This window comes from Onychostruthus taczanowskii, unplaced genomic scaffold, assembly GCF_017590055.1.
Source record: "Onychostruthus taczanowskii isolate IOZ18803 unplaced genomic scaffold, ASM1759005v1 scaffold32, whole genome shotgun sequence".
Taxonomy (NCBI): domain Eukaryota; kingdom Metazoa; phylum Chordata; class Aves; order Passeriformes; family Passeridae; genus Onychostruthus; species Onychostruthus taczanowskii.
Window position 1 is genome coordinate 6862778 of NW_024500572.1, and position 19807 is coordinate 6882584.

The 19807-nt window shown below is 44.4% G+C and overlaps 1 protein-coding gene across 1 annotated transcript; it reads right to left on the reverse strand.

Moving 5' to 3' along the window:
- Positions 1-2521: 2521 nt before the first annotated feature.
- LOC121338913 lies at positions 2522-15784 on the reverse strand. Its single transcript, XM_041410273.1, has 6 exons — positions 15206-15784; positions 11049-11100; positions 10846-10948; positions 9299-9462; positions 5207-5452; positions 2522-4585 (listed from the first exon to the last, which is right to left on the reverse strand). Exons 1-6 carry the CDS (start codon positions 15763-15765, stop codon positions 3848-3850), a joined length of 1863 nt encoding a protein of 620 aa, XP_041266207.1. The 5' UTR covers positions 15766-15784; the 3' UTR covers positions 2522-3847.
- Between the last annotated feature and the right edge of the window lie 4023 nt (positions 15785-19807).

Genomic DNA, 19807 nt, shown 5'->3' on the forward strand with positions numbered 1-19807 from the left:
AGGAAATGAATTATAAAAAATGCTAAGTGTGCCATATGAGGTTTAACATCAAAGACATTTCTAGACAGACCATGAATATATGTTGAAGCTGTATTTAGTCTCTGTTGGGTATTCTTTTCAGTGCTGCTGAGTTTCACTTGCTTTCATTAGCTAAGTGTTGGCTTAGGACTTACCTTTTCTTTTCCTTTGCAATTCAAATTAATCTTTAATTGTTTAGAATAAAATCTACTGACTGGACTGTTTGAGTCAAATGTGTTTTGGTAGGGCTCATGTGCCACCCTCCTGAGGGGAAAAAACCCAACAAGACAGTTCTGAGTAGAAAGAGTTGCAACCAACTGCGCTTAACAAAAAGTTAGAGTTCTGAAAGGAAACCTCAGTTCATGATTTGCTACTAAGTTATAAGTGGATTTTTCTTGTTAAATGCTATTCTGAATCTTCCAAGTTAGGCTGCATCACCTGGATGTTAAATCTGTTGTTCTCCCTTTGAGCCTCCATTTCCAACCAGATCAAGTACCTGACAGTAAGAACCTCAGCACACCAGATTCTTGTCAGCTTGTATAGCTTCACACTTTTATTTTGAAGCACTGTTTGTACAGTGAAAAATTAGGGAATGCCCACATATTGTTGTCCTATTTAGTCTACCTAACACATTGGCTAGAGGGTTTGACTAGTATTTTCCAGAATAATTCATTTTAAAAAGAAGAAAGGTGAATATTTCTCAGTTTTGTTGTATAGAATACTTCTCTTTGCTAGCTCTATAATGGTTTTTTTTTTGCATTTTCCCCCCATGCAATTGTGATTGGAATGATTTTTTCCCCCCTCTTCAGTGGGTGTTTGGAGTGCTTATCCCCTTCACTGCTTGGTTACAGAACACAGAATCACACAGCAAACCCTGCACTGCACAAGGGTAAAACTGAATCCAAGCCCATGCATGAGGGATGAGGTTTTCTGTCATTAAAAGTGGCAGCATAGCTCTCCAAAGTAATAATAGCTGTTAGGACAAAATAAATGCCATAAGTAATACTATTTAAAAACTAATCCTAGTCAATATTTACAGCTGAGAGTATTAAAGCGCTTTATTCCACCCAGAGCTTTCAGAATTTCTTAACTCTGCACTGTGACTTTTTTAAGAGTTTAGGTAGAAGCTGTTTGTCTTCCTGGGGAAAAAAAGAAAAGAAAATATGAGAACTTCAATACAGTTGCTTTGGCTGTAAGAGGAGGAAAATATTTTATACTTTCTTTGAAAATACAAATTATAACACAAATACCTTTTTAGCAGTTAATTTTAGTGATCTGCTTTAAAAAAATTTAAAAAACCCTAATCAAACAAAAAAGCTTCAAAAGGCAGGTCAGGAACTGAAGTCTCCCCTGGGGTACCTGCAGGCACGGGGCTTCAGCATCTTCTAGAGGCAGAAGGCATCACCTTTAAATAGTTAATCAATCAGCCACCTCTGTTCAGAGAATAAGCAGCAGCGTTCAATATTGCATGTTCATCAGGAGCAGGGCCTCTCTCACCACAATTATGTGTGTGTATATATAATGTATGTGTGTGTATATACATATATATATATATGTGTGTGTGTGTGTACAGGCCAGGGTGTCTGGTGCAGTCCCATGAATAATTGCCCATATGCTGCTGCAGCAGGCACTGATGGATCTGAAAGGAAACACCAGCTCCCACAGAAACCTCCTGTGGCAGCAGTTAGACAAACCTGGTGAGCAAAGTCTGGTCTTTGGTTACACAACAGGTGCTGGAGGAGGTTGGTGTAAACAACCACCTCACCTTCAGTCTCAGAGAAATTGGGAAGGATGTAAAAAGGAGTGTTTGCTTTTCTGCTCTTCTGCCACCACTGGGGTACCCCACACGCTCTCCTGGTGCTCCGAGGCACGGCTCAGGCTTTCAGCAAAACAAATTAAGTGTTGTTACACCATAGAAATGAGTGGTTAAACATGCTTTTATTGAAAAAGCCACTTTTTCCAGCCCTTCAAGTGTAACTATTGTCAATAATTGAACACAAGTACTTTTCAAAAGTAGATTTTAGTATTTCAAACTTTAGAAATGTAATAAGTAACAGAACATTAAATTACAGTGTATATTAATTTAATGCAGTGGAAGTTATTGTTAGAGTACTGAAGACTTCTAAATATTTTTAAAACCATAAATATATTAATCTCTTCCCTTTGAATCAAGCAGCATTAATTTAAACAACAACAACAAAAAAAAGTACCCACCAAAAAAGAACCAACCAACATGGAACCAGACTTTGGCACTGAGCACAGTCTGGAAATAATAAATGCAGAGGCTTGTTTGCTGTTCATGTTTGAGTCAACTGCTAAAGGGCAAATGTGTTTTTGCTTCCACTGCTACCAGCTGCACAGCTTCTATGTCTAGGTAGACATGTAAACACACAGAGAAAATATAAGGCAAAACCTATAGTCTTGTGTTGCATATCTCAGACATTAATGGTGGCAAATGGAAGCTGTAACAGCAGGTGAAACCATAAATAATTCAGTTAAATATTTCAGCAATCAGTCTTAAATGCCTTCACAGAGAAGGATTAAGATAACTGGATGCACACTGCAGCTAATACAGGGGAAGACTTGTGCAGAAGATTTCTTTCTGACACCTGTTTTATGACATACTATTGCTTTAAAACAATGTGCTGTTTCAGCTGCAAAATGCAGCTTCAGAGGGAATTGTTTAATTTAAGAGAGAAAAACAATTCTGAATTGTGGGACAAACATGCAGGAGTCTCTTGCAAAGATAGGAAAATATCACCAGGAGGAAATTAAAATACTGATGGGGTTATTAAAGGCAATAGGACTAGCAGGCTTCCCTTTGGTTCAGTGTTCCATTGAATGCCCTGGACTTGTACTCAGGGAGGCACAGCCACGTAGGGTTAATTTCTAAAGAAAGTGAGCACTCAAGTTTGCCCCACCTTAATTTTGTCTTTCAAGTCTTGCCTGCTAAAGGAAGGGGAATAGTTCTCTAGTCAATGTGCGTTACCAGCAATAAATAGCTGGTGAATATAGGATCAGAGCAGCTGCAAATATCCAAGTGTTGGATGCTGGAGACTATTCCTAGTATTTCAGTGTTTTTGTACACATGCTCCTGTTGCCATGAGGAGTCATTTAATGTAGTGGACTGAGGTGTTCTAAGCCTATGTAGACCTAACAAAGATAAAGCTACATCAGACTTTAATAGAACAAGCATCTGGTATTGGGTTGCTCAGCTTGTCTGTACACTTCTCTAAAGAGTTAGGAGATGAGATAATCTTGTTCTTTAATATTAGAGCTGCTAATGCTTGGTAAGCTTTGTGCTAGACTGCAGAAGTTATGAAATACTTAAAATGAAGTTTACAAAACTGTATGCAAACATGCATGATTGAATTCTTACCCTTGGCTTGGCAAGGCTTGGATTGTACAGGCAGAGCTATAAACAGAAGCTAACTCAGAGCTCCTAACAGAAAGACTCAAGTGATGCCACAGGGACAGGGACTGATTGACATTTCAGATATAAACCACAGTGTAACCACCCCAGGTTACTTTCACTCCCATCCCAGGAAAGGGGTTCTGCACTCTGAAGTGCCTTTCCAGAGGATGCTTTCTTGTACAAACTACATCCAAGTCTCATGCAGGAGAAGAGAGATGAGGTTAGTGAGCTGAAGGGGAGTTGTGTTGTGGTTTGTGTCCTTGCAATCTCAGTCCCAACGTCTGCGAAGCAAAGGCTGCTCTCAACAAAGCTGCCACGTGTGACTGCCACACTCAACTCGGCACAGCTTCTGCTCTGCTCGTGTCCCTGCTCCCTCTGGCTTTGGGAACTGATGTTCCTGTCTCTCCGAGGACATCACTGGACTGAAGCTTGGCACAGCGTGGGAGCAGCGGGGGTGCTGCAGTTCTGTGAGGGCTCAGCAGTGCTGGCATCTGCACCTGCTGAGCTCTGCTGGTCCCTGGAGGAGCTGGGGGCCTTCCCCTGGCCTTGGTATGATGTGGGGGATTTTCCCCAAAGGGGAAGGCTCGGTGGGAAGGGGGCAGAGCTGCTCCTCTCCGCAGTCAGAACCGCCGGCTGTTTCTCTGGCACGGCCGGAGCATACACAGCATTTTGCTCTGACAGGTGATCTCCACACTGACTGAGGTGTTCTGCCAGGACCAGAGGCTGCTGATCATCCCCTTCTTCAGAAATAACAAAAACGGGTTTGTTTTTGTCTGTTTCTACCATAAGCTCCTTTGTTTTTGAGCCGTTAACCAAGTTGATTTTCAGTGGGTTGGAGCTCTCTAGAAGATTTTTGGGGCTTTGGCTGTTAACTGGAGATGCTGCCCCTAGATGTCTTGAGGGATCTAAGGACCTCATATGTTTGCTGTCAGGGGAACTGGCTAAAAATCCAAAATAAGGGTTTCCAAATCTGGATTTCTTCAGATTGCAGGAGGTTAACTTTCGCTGCCTCTGTGCAGACAGAGTGAGGGGATAGGAGGCATTACTGGCAGATGAATCAGAGTAAACAGTCTCTGATGCTCCCTCGATCTCAGTGGCTGAGATTACCTTTCTGGTTGGCACACCTTGGGGTCTTGCAGCTGTAGAAAAACCCTGCACAAAACAGTACAAAATTAGCAGACATGCCATGAAAAGCAGCTCTCTCTCAAAACTTTGATCCTGAGAGAACTGAAAGTTAAAATTCCTGGTTATTTTAGAGGTAAGATGCATTCTTTAGCAAAAACCTATGTTATTACCTTAAAAAGGAAGAAACATCCTTTATTAGCTTTGTAACAAGCTGTTGGTTTGATGACTACAGTCAGTGAGACCCAGATATCCCTGCCACACCTACGAATTCCTTGCAGTGCAATAATAATACATCAATTATAATAAATTCAAGGCATAACTGGGGGGAAAAGCACATGTCAGAACACTCAATGAGATAATCTTGTCTGAAGGCATTTTTTAATGTTCTTCTGGACTGGGGATAATTTCTTAACCAGGTGCCAACTGCTGGAAAATACAGCTGCTTAATATTGTAGGAAAGCCTGGCTAAATTACAATATAATTAGGCCAGAGGCTTTCCCATACACCAAGGAAGATGGACTGAGACGTGTTTGCACTGCAGGACAGAGAGGTGAGGCACTGGCCAAGGGGAAAACGTGTCCCATGAGTGAACAGTGGGGAAATACTGGAGCTGAGACCCCAGCACGCTCCCCTCCCTGCAGGACTCACGCTGCTGTCAACCAGCTTTGTGAAGGGGCTGTTGGTGCTCCAGCTGCACCATCTTTTCTGCAGCTGTGGGATGGGAGCCAGGAGGTCGTGGAAGGTGCGGGCGCTCCAGGTGCGCTGCCGGGGACAGGGATTCTCCAGCTGCGCGTTCCCCTTCTCAGCAGCGTCCGCTCCTGCAGCTGTGGGGTGGGAGCTCAGCCAGTCAGACACAGAGGCCGGGCTTGTGACGCTTCTTTTCAGGTTTTTGTCCTGAAAAGAGTAAATAAAGATCGTCTGTAGGCATCTTTCATCAAAACGTTTTTAAAACAATTTGGAAACAGGCTGTTGGTGCGAGAGAGGGACTGATTCAGTCGTTCTCAGAGGACACAGGAATGCAGCTTCTCTTCCTTGTTCTTCCAGTGTGCTGCCTGAAGCTCACTGGCTTCCCTGGAGGAAAGTTTTATCTTGCTCCCCCAGTTTAGGGTTTAAAGCTGAAGTGGGAAATTTCAGTTACGTAAGATGTAGTCCTACAACCCTCACTAAATATATGAAATATCTACAGCTTAATTTTACTGAAAGTATTTGACAGATCAGAGTCATAAACTTCACTGTGTAAAACAGAATTCTTCCACTCTGCTTGGCTCTTGGAAGGCTCCAGGTGTGTCTGTCTGGGGAAATAAAACTTAAGGGGGATGGAGCCTACTGAAAGAAATCCCAAAGCTAGCAGGAAGAGAATCAGAAGTCTCAAAAATGCACAGTTTGGGAGAAAAGACTGAAGTAAGTGGTTCTCTTTGTCCTCTGTAAGGGAAGAATTAAAAATAATAAAAAATAAAGAGAAAGGAAATAATCTGCTCTCAGTGTCTGTGCTGAATAGAACAAGAACAAGAACTGGATTGGAGCCAAGAAGATTTGCATTTCACATTAAAAATGTTGTTCAGGTGGACAACATGCTTTAGGAGTAGAACAAGACATCCAGACAGCTGTAAAATTGGCATCATCAGAGGTGAGACTACCTTAAACTGCTGTCACCAGCCCTGTGAATGAGCAGAGATGATCAGACATGGGAATGAACTATAGACAAACATCTCTTCCATACTTTATAAGTTCTGATGTTGCATTTGAAATCACGGTTTTTGTCCTTAATATTGATATAAGCTTAGAACCAGGAAAGTTAGAGAATTCCTGAAATTTCTGTGAATCTCCTTTCATTCTTACTAAGACCTCACCTGTTATTTAAGCCTCCTGTTACACAACTCTGTACATATTTTTAATTTTCAGCTGTGCGAATATGGTTGTCATGAGAAGAATTCAAAATCCATATTCCCAAAGTTTACACAGTCCTTAAAGAGTGTCTGAAATAAATCCCACAGTGTCCTGGATTTTAAAATCCTGAGAAACCAGAAACATCTAATTTGTTATTTCTGAGAATCTGAATCTCCTGAGTTTCTGCAAATCAAAGAAACTATTTAGTGAATGTGTCATATTGGAAATGGATGGGCAGAGAGGCAAGAAATTAGCACTAGATCAGAAAAAGAAACTCAGTAGGAAGCCAGGAGAGGCACCAGGCTCAGGATAAGTTGGTTTCCATATTAAGCTCCTAGTCTAAGATTTTATTAAAGGGACAATATTTATAAAGTTTTAAGTCAGCTGTCTTCTCCTTAGTGGCCCCTTCAAGCTTTCTTGGGATTTATTATTCTAATATTATTATAAATACCTCCAAACTGATGTAAAAATTGTCTACTGGTTTTGTGATAGGTACACTGGAAGGAACTGGGAAGATGAAGAGTGTATTTTCTAGACTTTGGAAAATGTTTTGGCAATAGATGTTTGTTAAGCTTCCATGATCATACTCTTTACTCAAACCTTTCCATCTGAAACTTGCTGTGTCTGATCAGAAAACAGAGATCATAGTCATAATCAGCCAAAGGGTGAATGGTGCCTTAAACCAAAGGGGATTTAGCAAGCCATGACTACTGGAGGACACCTGGAGTCTCCCCAAAAGCCACCCCACCCTCCATTTCCTCACACCAGTCACAAACAGAGGGGTTTTTATGCTCTCCCAGCTCTTCCCTCACAACACAGGACTGGTGTCTTCAAATAGGTTTGAAAAGCTGCTGAGCAAAAGCCACTTAATCACAGGCTCAGGCCCAGCTGAGCTCAGGCTCACACTTGGTGGGCAGCACAGGACCAAGCAGCCACACACAATTTCTCAGGGAAGAGGTCAAGATAATTTTTTTAATGAAATCTCCTTATAATTTAACAAATTCTAGTCAAGCATTTTGCGTGAGGTGAGTCTGCTGGCATTATTTACTGTGCTGTGAAGGCTCAGGATTTCACACATGTTTTCACAAGGGGATAACTGCTCAGCTCCTGCCAAGGAACTGGCTGTGCTCCAGCAGATATCTCATCCCACTGCCTAGTGCTGGCCACAAAGCCACACACCACATCCTCTGTGAGGCCTGGAGGCTGGCTGGCCAGCAGCACTTCACACCCTAAAAATACACACCTAAAAATTCAGCTGTAAACACGTCTGACATCCAGGAGCCCTCAGAATCGAGTGGCCTGATGAGAACCTGTTTGAGTGCAGGTTTGTAATTTGTCTGCTGTGCTCAATTTCCACAGCCCTGGAGAGGATGGTCTTCAGCAGTGGGAAGATACCCAGGGCTTTTTAAAAGGCCTGCCATGCTTCCAGCCTTGGTTCCTTGAGGAATTTGGTTGGGAGTATTGCCTCACTTGTGTGCTGCATGGACATCACTGAGGAGATGCTTTCTGACTTAATAATGTTTAATTTTTTAATAATATTTTTTATTAATATTTTAAATAATATTTCTGACTTAATAATGTTTAAATTTTTTAATAGTGTTTAATTTTTTGCTTACTTTCATTGTTTTAGCACTCTTTTATTTTTTTATGTATAAATGCCCTCTGAAGGCTGCTTGCAGAAGCAATGTCAGAATAGAAATGGGGTGTGTATGTGTCTTCGTTCCTTCTGACTAAAGTGGAGAAAAGGGGCAGGAAAATGGTTTTCCCTGCTGCCTAGAAGTTGGATGTGTGTGGGGTTGCCACCAGGTGAAGCTCTCTGCTTTGGAAAGGACCAGGTTTGTTCAAGGCTACAACTCCCAGTGCCCTGCTTCACAGAAGGTCAGGTTCAGGCAAGGGAAGGCTCCAGAGCTGTTTTCCTTTCTTTCCCTCTCTCTGTTCATCAGGTTGGCCAGCTGGAGGCAAAGCTCAGCACGTGCCTTACACCAGTGTAGGAAAATCCTGACCAGCCTGGCCTCCTGGCTAATTTCCTAAGCAAGTGCAGGGATAGAGAATGCTTTTGTTTTGTAAACTGTGACAGAAGTATTACACAGCCTGTCCTGGGCATGTGAGTTCCTTGTGCTGGTTGTTTATCCTCTTGTGGGAAAAAGAGACAGGGCACTGGAGTATTGACCTGGGAAAGGCTTTAGCAGACACTTGCAGTGGATGTGCTCTGTCTGCACTCACTCAAGGCTGAAGAGGTGACAGCCAGACCTGAGGCTTGTGAGCCATCATCTGTCTCTAAACAAATAAAGGACCAGGAGTCCAGGGGAAAGAACTAAAATAAGAGAGAGACTGCTGAATCAATTCAAGTTTCTGTCTGTGAATTTGTGAGGGCCTCAGTGCTTTCACTTGAAGTATTTGATTTTTTTGGAGTCTAAGCTGTTAATTTTCACATCAGCTTGGTGAGAGACTTTCTGGCATGCTGAGGAGCTGAGTAACTTCCCTGATCCCTTGGAGTGGTGGGCAGGAGTAGGTCTGACTCTCAGGTCTTTCATTTGCTACAGGTGGTAATTTTAATGGAACATCAGCTTTGCCAATTAACACCTCTGCAGGTTGGTCCTGCTGTCTGCTGGCAAGCATCTCCATGATTTGCTAGTAGGGTTCTGCATTTGCTCTTCCCAAAGCTGGGAAGATACAGGCGCAGGGGATCACAGCCCACATCATTTGACGGCAGCTCAGCTTGAGGGGTAGGAGAACTGCCTGCTTCAGTCCCTGCCTTTCCAGAAAGTGGGCATTAGGCAAAAATGGACAGGTATGACAAGTGCTGTCCAAGAGGGACGTCTTGCAGCCTGCTAGAGATGCTGGGGAATGTACCTGTATCCTGTAGGTGGTAAAGCTCAGCCCACTGGTCCCAGGTCCAGCAGAAATGATAAACACTTCATCACTCCCAGTCTCAGTGGTCACTGCAGAGATGGAGGAGGGCACATCTGGGTCAGTGTCCTGAGGAGACCGTTCTGTGCTGCCTCTGCAGGAAGTGACTGAGAAAGGAAAAAAATCAATAAAGATTTTTGCTCTGCTTGCAAGAGTCCAAAACATCTGTTTCCAACTCCTCCATAACAAACGTTCATCCCTCCCTCCCTCCCTCCCTCCCTCCCCAGACAATCTAGAACAGCCTTTGGCTGGCTGTTGCACCAGCCAGAACAGAATTCAAGTCAACAGTTTGCTCTCCTGAAACTGCAAGCTTTTAAAAACAAAACAAAAGAGGAGCCAAACCTTCATCCCTCCCTCCCTCCCCAGACAATCTAGAACAGCCTTTGGCTGGCTGTTGCACCAGCCAGAACAGAATTCAAGTCAACAGTTTGCTCTCCTGAAACTGCAAGCTTTTAAAAACAAAACAAAAGAGGAGAGGAGAAACACCCTTGGGTGTGCTTTCTAATAAAAACAGACATTAACTGAAATTCCTTGTGTTAAACACATGAGGTTGTGCTGCAGATCAAAAACTTGCAGACTTGCTCAACTCATTATTTATTTGTATTTACTCACACCTGCTAATATTGGGAGCTGTAGTTTCTGGTTAAACCCCAGTGAACCTGCTCCTACAGGCAGTCTGATGCTCCAGGGACAGCCATGGAGGGGGATGTGTGTCTGCATGTGTCCCCAGGGCCTGGCATCTGATCCAGGCAAGGACAACTCTGGCCACAGCCTCCTCAAGAAGGAGATGGGAAGCTGTCATGGCTGGGAGTACAGAATTAGCGTTTTTTGGAGGTACCCTTGTGAGAGCTGAGTGTGTGCCACCACTGGGAAACTGAAGGTGTGTCACAGCACAGCATAAAGTCACTCCCTGTTGGCCTCCACTAACCAAAAAGGGCACTGGGACAGTTCATGTGTTGTGACTCAGAATTGCAGCAAGTGACACTGGCTGGGATGCTTTTTCCTGGAAGCACACTGTGAGGTAAATGTCACCCACAGCACCTCCATCCACACAGACCCACAGAAACAGGGAGCTCTGGGAGCTGGAGCTGGCCAAAGACAATCTGAGCATTGGAAAACCCGTCCTTTCTGGACAAAGTTAGGCCCGGGGCAGGTGAAACTGCTCCCCAGTTCAGGGGTCTGTGTAAGTGGTTTGTGGCAGCCTGAGCCCAGCACATTTGCTCTGCTAACCCAGTGTCTCTGCAGTGCCATGTGCTGTCACAGCTTGCGTTGGCAGCGTGCTGGAGCTGTGCTTGCGTGAGCTCCTTGCCAGGGGAATTACCCTACCAGGGAGGGGGAGCAGCAAGGGACAGTGCCCACAACAAAGGCTTTCTGCTGTGGAGTAGCTCTCCAGCTGTGCATGAGACAGTGACCTGTGGGGAAGGAAGGGTCTGGGGCAGTGCCCGGGGCTCGGGCTGCCCTGACCCGCTCCGGCCCATGCCCGCACTCACCCGCCTGCTCCCGGCTCACAGAGTGGTTGTTGTTTTCATTCTCCCGGCTTGGCACCACCAGCTGGAGCTCATTGATATCGACAGTGGAGTTCTGGATCCTGTTCTACAACTCAGAACATGCCCCAGTAAACATCGTCAGATAAACAGTGCAACAGCCAATATGAAAGAGAGAAAGAGAAATTGCTGAAGCCATTAGCACTAACCTCCTGGTCACTGCATGCGTTGGATGAGCTCCTTTTGGGGCACGTTCTCTGCCTGAAAAGGAGAGACAGCAACAACAACAACAAGCCCTCGAGTGAGTTAAAGATCCACAGCAGGAAAGTTCTCGGCTCTGCTCATCCTGCAAGGGGAACCCAGCAGGTTATGAGCATCCAAAATACTTGCCAAGACTCAAGGCAGCAAGGCCTGTAAACAAGGGGAGAAAATTATATGCTCATGTGGTGGAAAGTCAGCTGAAGAAGAGAAGAAGCTGTCATCTTCTTCCTCTGCTCGCTGCAAAAGCAGGAGCAGAGCTCAGACCTCTGCCAAGTCCCACCAGGCTCCCCCTGACAGCTGCTCTTTCACATCACTAACTGAACAGCAGGACTGAGATCCTTCAGTCTGGGCAGTGACATCCCTCCTATCCTGCTAGACAGAATATTTCATCTGCATAGCTAATACTGCATACTGGGTTATATTTAGCAAGCAGAGAGCATCAGATGCTGCTCATTTGTGTGACTGTTTCACTAAAAGGCAGTGCTGTGGCAGCAATGATGGGATGAACGTGCCTCTTGGCTGAAGGGAGACACACTCATGTTCTTAGCCTTTTTTTTTCACAATTTTACTAAAACTGAGATTATTAAACAACTAGTGTTATAAACTATTGGATGAATAAGACTCAAAGATATCACAAAGGCTGGCACTGGTGGAGCTGATAATGACTGAAACAAGAGTAGTCTGTGCCCAATGGTTCTCCAGGGGACACTGCAGACACGGGGGAGCATTAGGCACTGACTGATGGGATGCAACCCAGGTTGTTGCAAAGGGAAATTCTCACCCCAGGTGACAGATGGGCAGCAGGCAGTGACTGGCAGGGCAGCTTGGGTGGGGAGAGATGGCAACACTGAAGGCTGGATGGAGTCACTGCACACTCAAGGGTTGGGAGGCTATGCAGACGTAAAGTGCAGCTTTACATGGGTTGCAACCATACAGCAAAAGTTTGACTGCATGGGACAGGATTAAAATTAAATAAGATGGATGTATCTGTTGTTCCTGGGGCTTGGGAAAGAAAATAAAAAATCCCCCATTACTCCAGCCAGGCTTCATGGCCAAAAGTAATTAGAATTATTGGCCAACTAACAACTGAAGCTTTCATTCCCTCCCCAAGTAGAAAACAAAAGCTGCAGTGTGGCAGAGACTTGGAGTTTCCCCAGAGAGCTTTACCCTGCTCAATGCAATGAGCCTGAGCAGATACTGCTGATGACTTGGTGCACTGGAGTGGCAGTGGCTGCCAAGCCCATCCCAGGCCATTTCTACTCCTGGCAAGGCTGAGCCTGCTACTTTTAGCTAAGCAAGAGCAGCAGACAGAAATGGAAAAAAAAAAATCAACAGCTGAACCTGGTACCAGAGGAATAAATAAAGTATGAAGAGAAAAGAAAGTTGAAGGCAAGTTTACAAGGCCAAGAGCTTCCAGGTTCCTCTTGGCATCCCCTGCAGTGCCCAGTCCAGCCAGGACAGGGTCCTGTGCCTCAGGGGGCTGGTCCCAGCTCTGAGTCTGCTGCACTGGTAGAGCAGCATCATCTCCCCCCTGAGCCCACCCCGTGCCACCCTGCCATTTTCTGCAGTGAGGACAGACTGTGGCTAATACACATTTGACACCTCATTTCAAGCCCCTATTTAGGACAAGAAGCATAAAATAGAGCTTGATAGGCTCAATCTAAAAGAAGTTTAATGCTTAGTGCTTAATGGCCTCAGCAGTCTTATTCTGAGCTGCATTAAAACCCCACAGCTGTGAGCTGTAGGCGAGCTCCAAGCAGTGCCAGAGGTTCTGGGGCCAGGCACCAACACCCTTACAGCAGTTAGCACAGTAAAGAGGGAGAAAAGGCTCTTCCAGTGCAACACAGGTGAGGTAACTCAGCACAGGTCATGGCATCGCTTCCACCTGGTCTCACTTAAATGCTCTGACAAAAAATAGAGAGGTGTAATCAAAGCTTCCCAGGAGCAGCATGCAGGGAATACAGGAGGCTGGGACAGTAAACACCGTGTCAAGAGGCTAAAGGAGCAGGTGTAGTCTCTATTTTCATTATTTACATTCAGTCAGTAGCTGGTTGAGGCATAGGTATCTTCTTAAAAAAAAAAAAAAAAAAAAAAAAAAAAAAAAAAAAAAAAAAAAAGAGAGTTGTAGAGCAATGAAGAGGCATAAATGCCAGTGTTAAAAGAAGCAAGCCTAATCCTGTGCCATAGGCACCCCTGTAGGATGTATTCCCAGTGACCAGAACACACAAACATTGGTGGGTGGGGCTGAAGCCCTGTGGACTGTTTTCTTCTGTTGGTCAGCAAGAGCAGAACATTATTTTGTAAACATCTAACAAGCAAAAAGCCAAACTGTGAATGTGAGCAGCATGGCCTGACTTTCTAAACAGGCTTTGCAGAGGAAACCTCAGCCAGTGGAGCCTCAGATTGCCGGTGCACTTTTGGGTTGAATAATACTCTGCTTCATGGATTGTTACAGTGAAATTAAATAGGGGTATTGGAGCAAGAACAGCCTACTCAACATGTGTATCAGCCCAGACTGCTGCCATAGCAAAGGGAGCCTGTTTCTGTCTCTTTTGAAGATTGGCGAGGGTATAAAAATAAAGTATTTGGTATCTGGAAGACATTTTCCACCAGATTTTTTCCTTTAGAGCTAGCAAAAAATTGTGGTCTAAATTAGTGTTCTGCAAGCTCTTTAAAAACAAAAAGGTTAGTTAGATGTAATACATGCAAGTTTAACTCTTACAGCTACAGAAAGTTCAGACCCTGAAAGCAGGAATTTCTATATATACAGAAGAGAGATGATATTTAAGCTTCACCACTGTGCCCACGTTCTCTGCTGCCCAGTGGGATTGCCCTGCATTGTGTGTTTATTCCGCCAGAGCTGAAACGCAGCCTCCATCAGGACAAGGAAAACCAAATGGCTCTGCCAAACCAGCCCCAGTGTCCAGGGGTGTCTGGGCAATCCTGAGCCTCTGGGGCTGGAGGATTCACGCTGGATGAGGCAGGGGAGAAACCAGAGCAGCTGCTTGATGGCTCTGGGAAATGAACACTCCTGCCAATACCCAGCCCAGAGTGGAGCCCTGCGAGGGGCACTGCTTGTTTCAGTTTACCTGATGTTTCCATGGAAGGCAAATCATTTGAAAAACGGTGTTTATTTTGACAAAAACCTGGGGAGAATGGGCTCTGTTTTGAATTTGTTGGAAGGGAGAGAAATAAATCACTGTTTCTACAAAAATGTTTTCACTAGGGAGTTGGAAAAATGCAAACATATGCTGGGGGGCGGAGAAGTGTTCCTTGGATAGATATAGAGAAAAGAAATACATAAAAGAAAAGCAATTGACTGGAGAGGCATGCTTGTGTAACTGTTAGCATTTAACTAGTTAGCATCAGGACCTGGAAAGACACAACCCAGCCTGACCATCAGCTCATTTGAATGGATTGTTTTGGATTGCATTTGGGAACAATGAGAGCTACTGCAGCATGGCTCTGGGCTCTTCCCCAGCATCAAAGGGATGTGCAGACGACTTCTTAACACACTGAATGCACTGGATTTAGAATTTCTGCACAGTCTCTAGGATAAAATATGCTACAGATGGGAAAATATTTTTAAATCTTAATTCTATGTGGTAATGCTTTGGTTATTATTTACTTTTCTGCAGAGTGCTAGTGATGGTTAGTTAGAGCCAAACTGTGGGATCTCTGTGAAAAGATGCAGTGACTGCATCTCAGCTCAGCCTGCTCAGGAGACTCAAGGAAGGATGATCTTCCTCTGCTGATTTTGAATCAGCCAAAAGCTGAGATTCAAAGGCACCACTGCCATTGAAACAAAAAATGTCCAGGAAAGTCCTGACTATTCAGGTATTTCTGCAGGAAAAAGAAAATAAATCTGAGGTACAGGAGCTGTAGAAGTAGGAGAGAAAACTGAGGAGCCATGGGCAGAAGCAGTGAGGGACATTGACTTACTCTGTACCCACTTCACCACATTTGGAGGACAGTAGGAGTTAGCAGAGCAAAGGAAAGGTAACTCTTCTCTGGAAATCTAGCTCTTCTCTGGGAATGTAGCTCTTTTCTGGTCATTTCCCTGTGGATAATGTCACATGCTTCCAAGGCTCTGGCATCACCTTACCTGCAAGCTACGCAGAAGGCAGAGAGCAAAGCAAGAGCAAAGACAACAATCCCTGTTCCAATGGCCAGCACCATCATGTTTTCCCTCCTCTCCTGCCTCACAGCATCCACACTGCTGGGGTCAGTGATGTTCCTGTACTCGAAGAGCATCGCAAAGCCTCGGCCCCGGTCCGTGGTGGTGATCAGCTCCATGATTACCTCCACCATTTCCAGAGATGAACCAAACACCATGGTCTTGTTCACAGGGGAATTTGGGCCGCAGAAGCGAGAGGAAAATGTGATGAGATCAGAAACGTATAATACATCATGGGGACAGACATCCACTGCTGACTGAGGGCTGGAGGAGACTTCCACGGGCAGTGCTGTTGAGGGAAGAGCCCAGGTCTCTGCTGGGACTTCATCTCTCTCACTAGCAGCTAGGTGGGCAAGCAACATCTTCCCTTCCAAATCCTCTCCTGTTTCCAGGCCACTGGTATTTTGCCTCTGCACTGAAGCACTACCAGGCCCAGGGAATGGCAGCTCCTCTGGCTGAGCCTTGGTCACTGCTTTGGGCTCCTTCATTTGCTTCCACTGGTTTCCTTCAGATGCTTGTTTGGCTTCATTCTTTTTTGAGATGGTTCCTGGAAGTTCATCCATGTGACCAGCAAGGTCCTTTGACTGGTCCCCAGTGCTGCTCAGATCCTGAGCCACCTTTGATGTCGAGGTCCAGAGAGAGGGTTTTGTGGTGTGGACAGAAAAGTCCAGGTTTTCCTCAAGAGAAGGCATGTCCTTGTTTTCTGTTGTAGCAGGGGCTGAAAAGCCATCCCAGGGGGTTGGAGTTTCACTAGAGCTCTCAAAAATGTCAAAGTCAAATATTTCCAAGATGAGATGGGTTCTCATGGGAATGAAAAACTGCCAGACGCAGTGTGTCCCTGGGTAGTAGTTGTTTGGAAAACCTGGTGACAAAATCAGGCCTCTTTCCATTGATTCCACCACTGCACCACAGGAGTAATACACCTGGGAAATAAAATAAAGAATCTTACATCTTGCCTAGATTATACCCAGGATGCATTCTGCCAGACCAATGGAATTTCTGGCTCTTTTCTTTCCCTTCAGAGACTGGTTTAAGATACCCCCAAGACAGGGAAATTCATTAAGCTTGTGCAAATCTTAGCTCCTACTTTCGTGGAGCATCAATCTAATATGAGAAGGCACTCTTAGACACTCTGGAAGTGTATATTGGATGGTCAACCTCTAAGAGAAATATCACCCACGTAAGTAATTCACATAATTCTCACTTCCTACTACTGATAATTTGTGCTGTTGGCAAACATACAACTTTTTGACCACACAAATATGTTGCCCCAAAACAGTTGGTTGTGTGAGAAAAATCTTAAGAAGCTAAAGGGAAAATGTGTCACAGCATTTAAAACTCTGTGTTATTTTCATTACAAAAACATTTTCATGTAAAAAAAAGAACCTTTGCATTGATGATCACCCATGATTCATCCAACCAACTCATCTTCTGTTTCAAGGACATTCAGCCTTATTTACTTCAGTAAAATGTAGCTGCTTTTGATTGGACAAATTGTCTCTTTTTCAAGTGCAAAGCCTCTCAAAATAGTGACAGCAGATACCAGCTCTCACCAGTAAACCAGCAACCAACATGCATTTTACATAACACAGTGACAGTTCCATGCAAATCTGCTATTTCTTCCTTCTCCACAAATAGCCTCCAGCCTCCAAGAAGGAAGGAAGTCCATAAATGGTGGCGCTAACCACCATTCTGTGCTTTTCTAAAGGTGCATAAGGCTGCTTTTTCACTTCATATTTACAACTACCTTCTCCCAAAGCCACTCTCAGAGCCTTTTCTCAAGACTCGTTCATAAATTTGCAGAGCACAGAGCCCAGTCTGTGCCTTAGGCAATTGTTTTTGAAAAGGGAAAGAAAAAAAAAAACAACCAGAAGTGCTTAGGTCACAAGCCTGGTCTAGGAGCAAGGGTTTATGAGCATTAATTGGAAAAGAAAGGGAATGCTTTGGGTTTGGTGTGGTTTTTTTATTGGAAATGATTAGTTGTCTTGGTCTGTTATCTATTTAAACACAAAGGAACTTGGCAGTAGAACAAACGAAGCTTATGAAGTCCATATAAAGCCACAAAGATCAAAATACTCCAAATTTTTTTTCTCTTGGTCCCTCCCCTTGGCTCATATTGAAATAGAAAGAAAAAAAAAATGCAACACCAAATGTTAAAAGCTCTAAAGTAGAAACAAATAGCCAGACCTGTTCTACAAGGCACAACCTTTGTTTTCCAGCAGGTGCTGCTCATATTCTGGGGGATTTCAGGGTGGATGCAGGATGGCCACAGAAAAGGACCAAAACAGTAACGTGGGTGGAAACTGCGTTCTGTATTCAACTTGGAATCCAATATTTGACTTGTAAAATTGTCATCTAAATCAAAGCTTATGTTAATTACAGTGGAATAAACTGCAGGCTGCTCATTTAAGGCACCTGGGCTGGATTATGGCTGGAAGCCTCAAGTGGAAAAGAAACCACATCCATTGCCACACACATATTGTTCTCTGTCTAATGCCTTAGGAGTCCCACATGTAAAACCAAGACATATTCATAGAAATGTACTGATTTTTTCTCCAAGAGGTAAAATGTTTGGGTTCAGTATGGATTAGTCAATTCATTGGGAATTCAGGGGAAACAAGCTAAACTTTATGTCAATTTAAGAGGCTACAGGTCATGACAGTTAGTTCCATTTACTAATTCATTCAGAATTATAGTTACAGTTGTTGCCACTTGGATTTTACTGAAAACTTGCTGGTTTCCAGTGAATATACTCCTTTTTCCTCACTTGGAAGAAGAATAGAGGGATTTTCTGCTACTTCTCTTGTATTCCTTCATCCCAGCATATCGGTGCAGTCTAGCCTTTGTTCCACACTTATCAGCTGAGCTCACTTTTGAACAAGTATTTGCATAGGAAGAAACAGTAAACACCACCCAACTTTTGCACTAAAATACGTGCCCAGTTTAGGAGGCAGAATGTGCACCAGAACTGCTGCTCTCGCAGGGCGGTGCTCCTGGATGTGGGAGGATCACAGATTGGCTCAGGCCTCCTTAAATTAGCAGTGATTGAGGGCTGAGATTTTGTTTTGGGGAATATGTGAACCGATCCAGTTGCCTTTTTTCAGACACTGAGAAGGCGCTTGGAGGCGTTCACAGCCCCTCCTCTACTACCAGGAGACTTTGTTCACACCCCAGAGCTGCAGCCACCAGATCAGAGGGTCCTGTGGCATTCAGCACCAGAGTGCTGAATGGGGAAGTGCCTCCCCCCCAGATCCCTCGCCCCCACCCTCAGGATAAGCTCCCTTTCCTGCCTTCACTTTCACTCAGAGCTGTCAAGCTGTCATCATTTGAGGAGGAATATCTTGCACATTCTGTGTACATCCAAGGAGTCTCGGATGCAAGGTGCCTCTTGAGCCACCAGCTGGTTGCAATAAAAACCCCAAGAGCTGCCCTGCACCCCCAAATCTGGGCAGAGGGGGAAGTACAATGTGTGAATTCCAGAAACAGGGCTGAAAGGTTGTGGCAGTGGGGGAATTGTTAATTTATTATGGCTTCTGAGACCAAAAAGATTCAAGATTTGCTCTGAGATCAGGGGAAAAAACCCACAAGGGACAGAAAATGCAAGATAGATCTGAGGGAAGGGGAGGGGGAAGGATTTCTGATTAGTTTATAATCCCCAACTGAATGAATGACAAAATAGTTTTGTTCATTTGAATCACCCATTATGAACCCTGAGTTTTGCCAATTAGACACAGATGTTCCCTTCTGCAGCAAACTACAGGCTTGTGGGCTTTTGACAGATGCATGCAAAAAAAAATTGGCACATTTTTAATCTTTGCAAATGATAGGTTGTTGTCTTTTTAAAAACAACACTTGATATATGCCCACACCAATTAGGTGAATTATGAGCAGGGAGAACCAGATTACCAATCCTGTTTGTCTGCTTTCCAGTACTTTCCTCTCTGGCCAGAGATTCCAAATGTTTCCAACAGTTGTGTTGAAGTGACTCTCCAGTCCATCATGGTCAGACAAATCCCATCTGCTTTCTGTACTGGGGGAACTGGAAAACTGCATTTAGAAGGTTTAAAAGTAACTCAAATCTCAGCTGCTGCTCCTCGGCCATAGACACAATGGTTGGCTATTTCAGAACATGCCAAAACGTTGCATTTCCCCCTTTGACACTACACAGCCCTCTCAAAATCTTAAATCTTGTGCCATTACTAAAAAATGCCCCATTGTCATGTACTTACCTCCTCCTGTGCTGGTGTTTGGACTGAGAAGTTAATATTGACATCAGCTTTGAGCTATTTTAGATACACATGTGTAAGGAGTCATAAGGCACCAGGAAACACAGGGCTGAGGAGTACAAGGAGGACGTGTGCTTGACCCTCAAAGGTGACAGTGGAAGTGGTGCTCTGGTGGTGCTGAGAATGCCCTGCTGCCCTCTGAGGAGCACATCTGCAGCAAACCCACGTGTGATGCAGCTGTAGGGAGTTTTTCTTACACATAAAGCTGGGCTGGGTTGGAACAGATGTGGCCAGAAGTGACTGC

Coding starts and splice junctions, on each gene's coding strand:
- LOC121338913 (XM_041410273.1), bottom strand. CDS start 15,765: ATGAAGGAGCCCAAAGCAGTGACCAAGGCTCAGCCAGAGGAGCTGCCA. Junction 9,463..10,845: donor TGTGAGCCGGGAGCAGGCGG/GTGAGTGCGGGC, acceptor TTCCTTTCTCAG/TCACTTCCTGCAGAGGCAGC. Junction 4,586..5,206: donor CAAAGCTGGTTGACAGCAGC/GTGAGTCCTGCA, acceptor TGTTTTGTGCAG/GGTTTTTCTACAGCTGCAAG.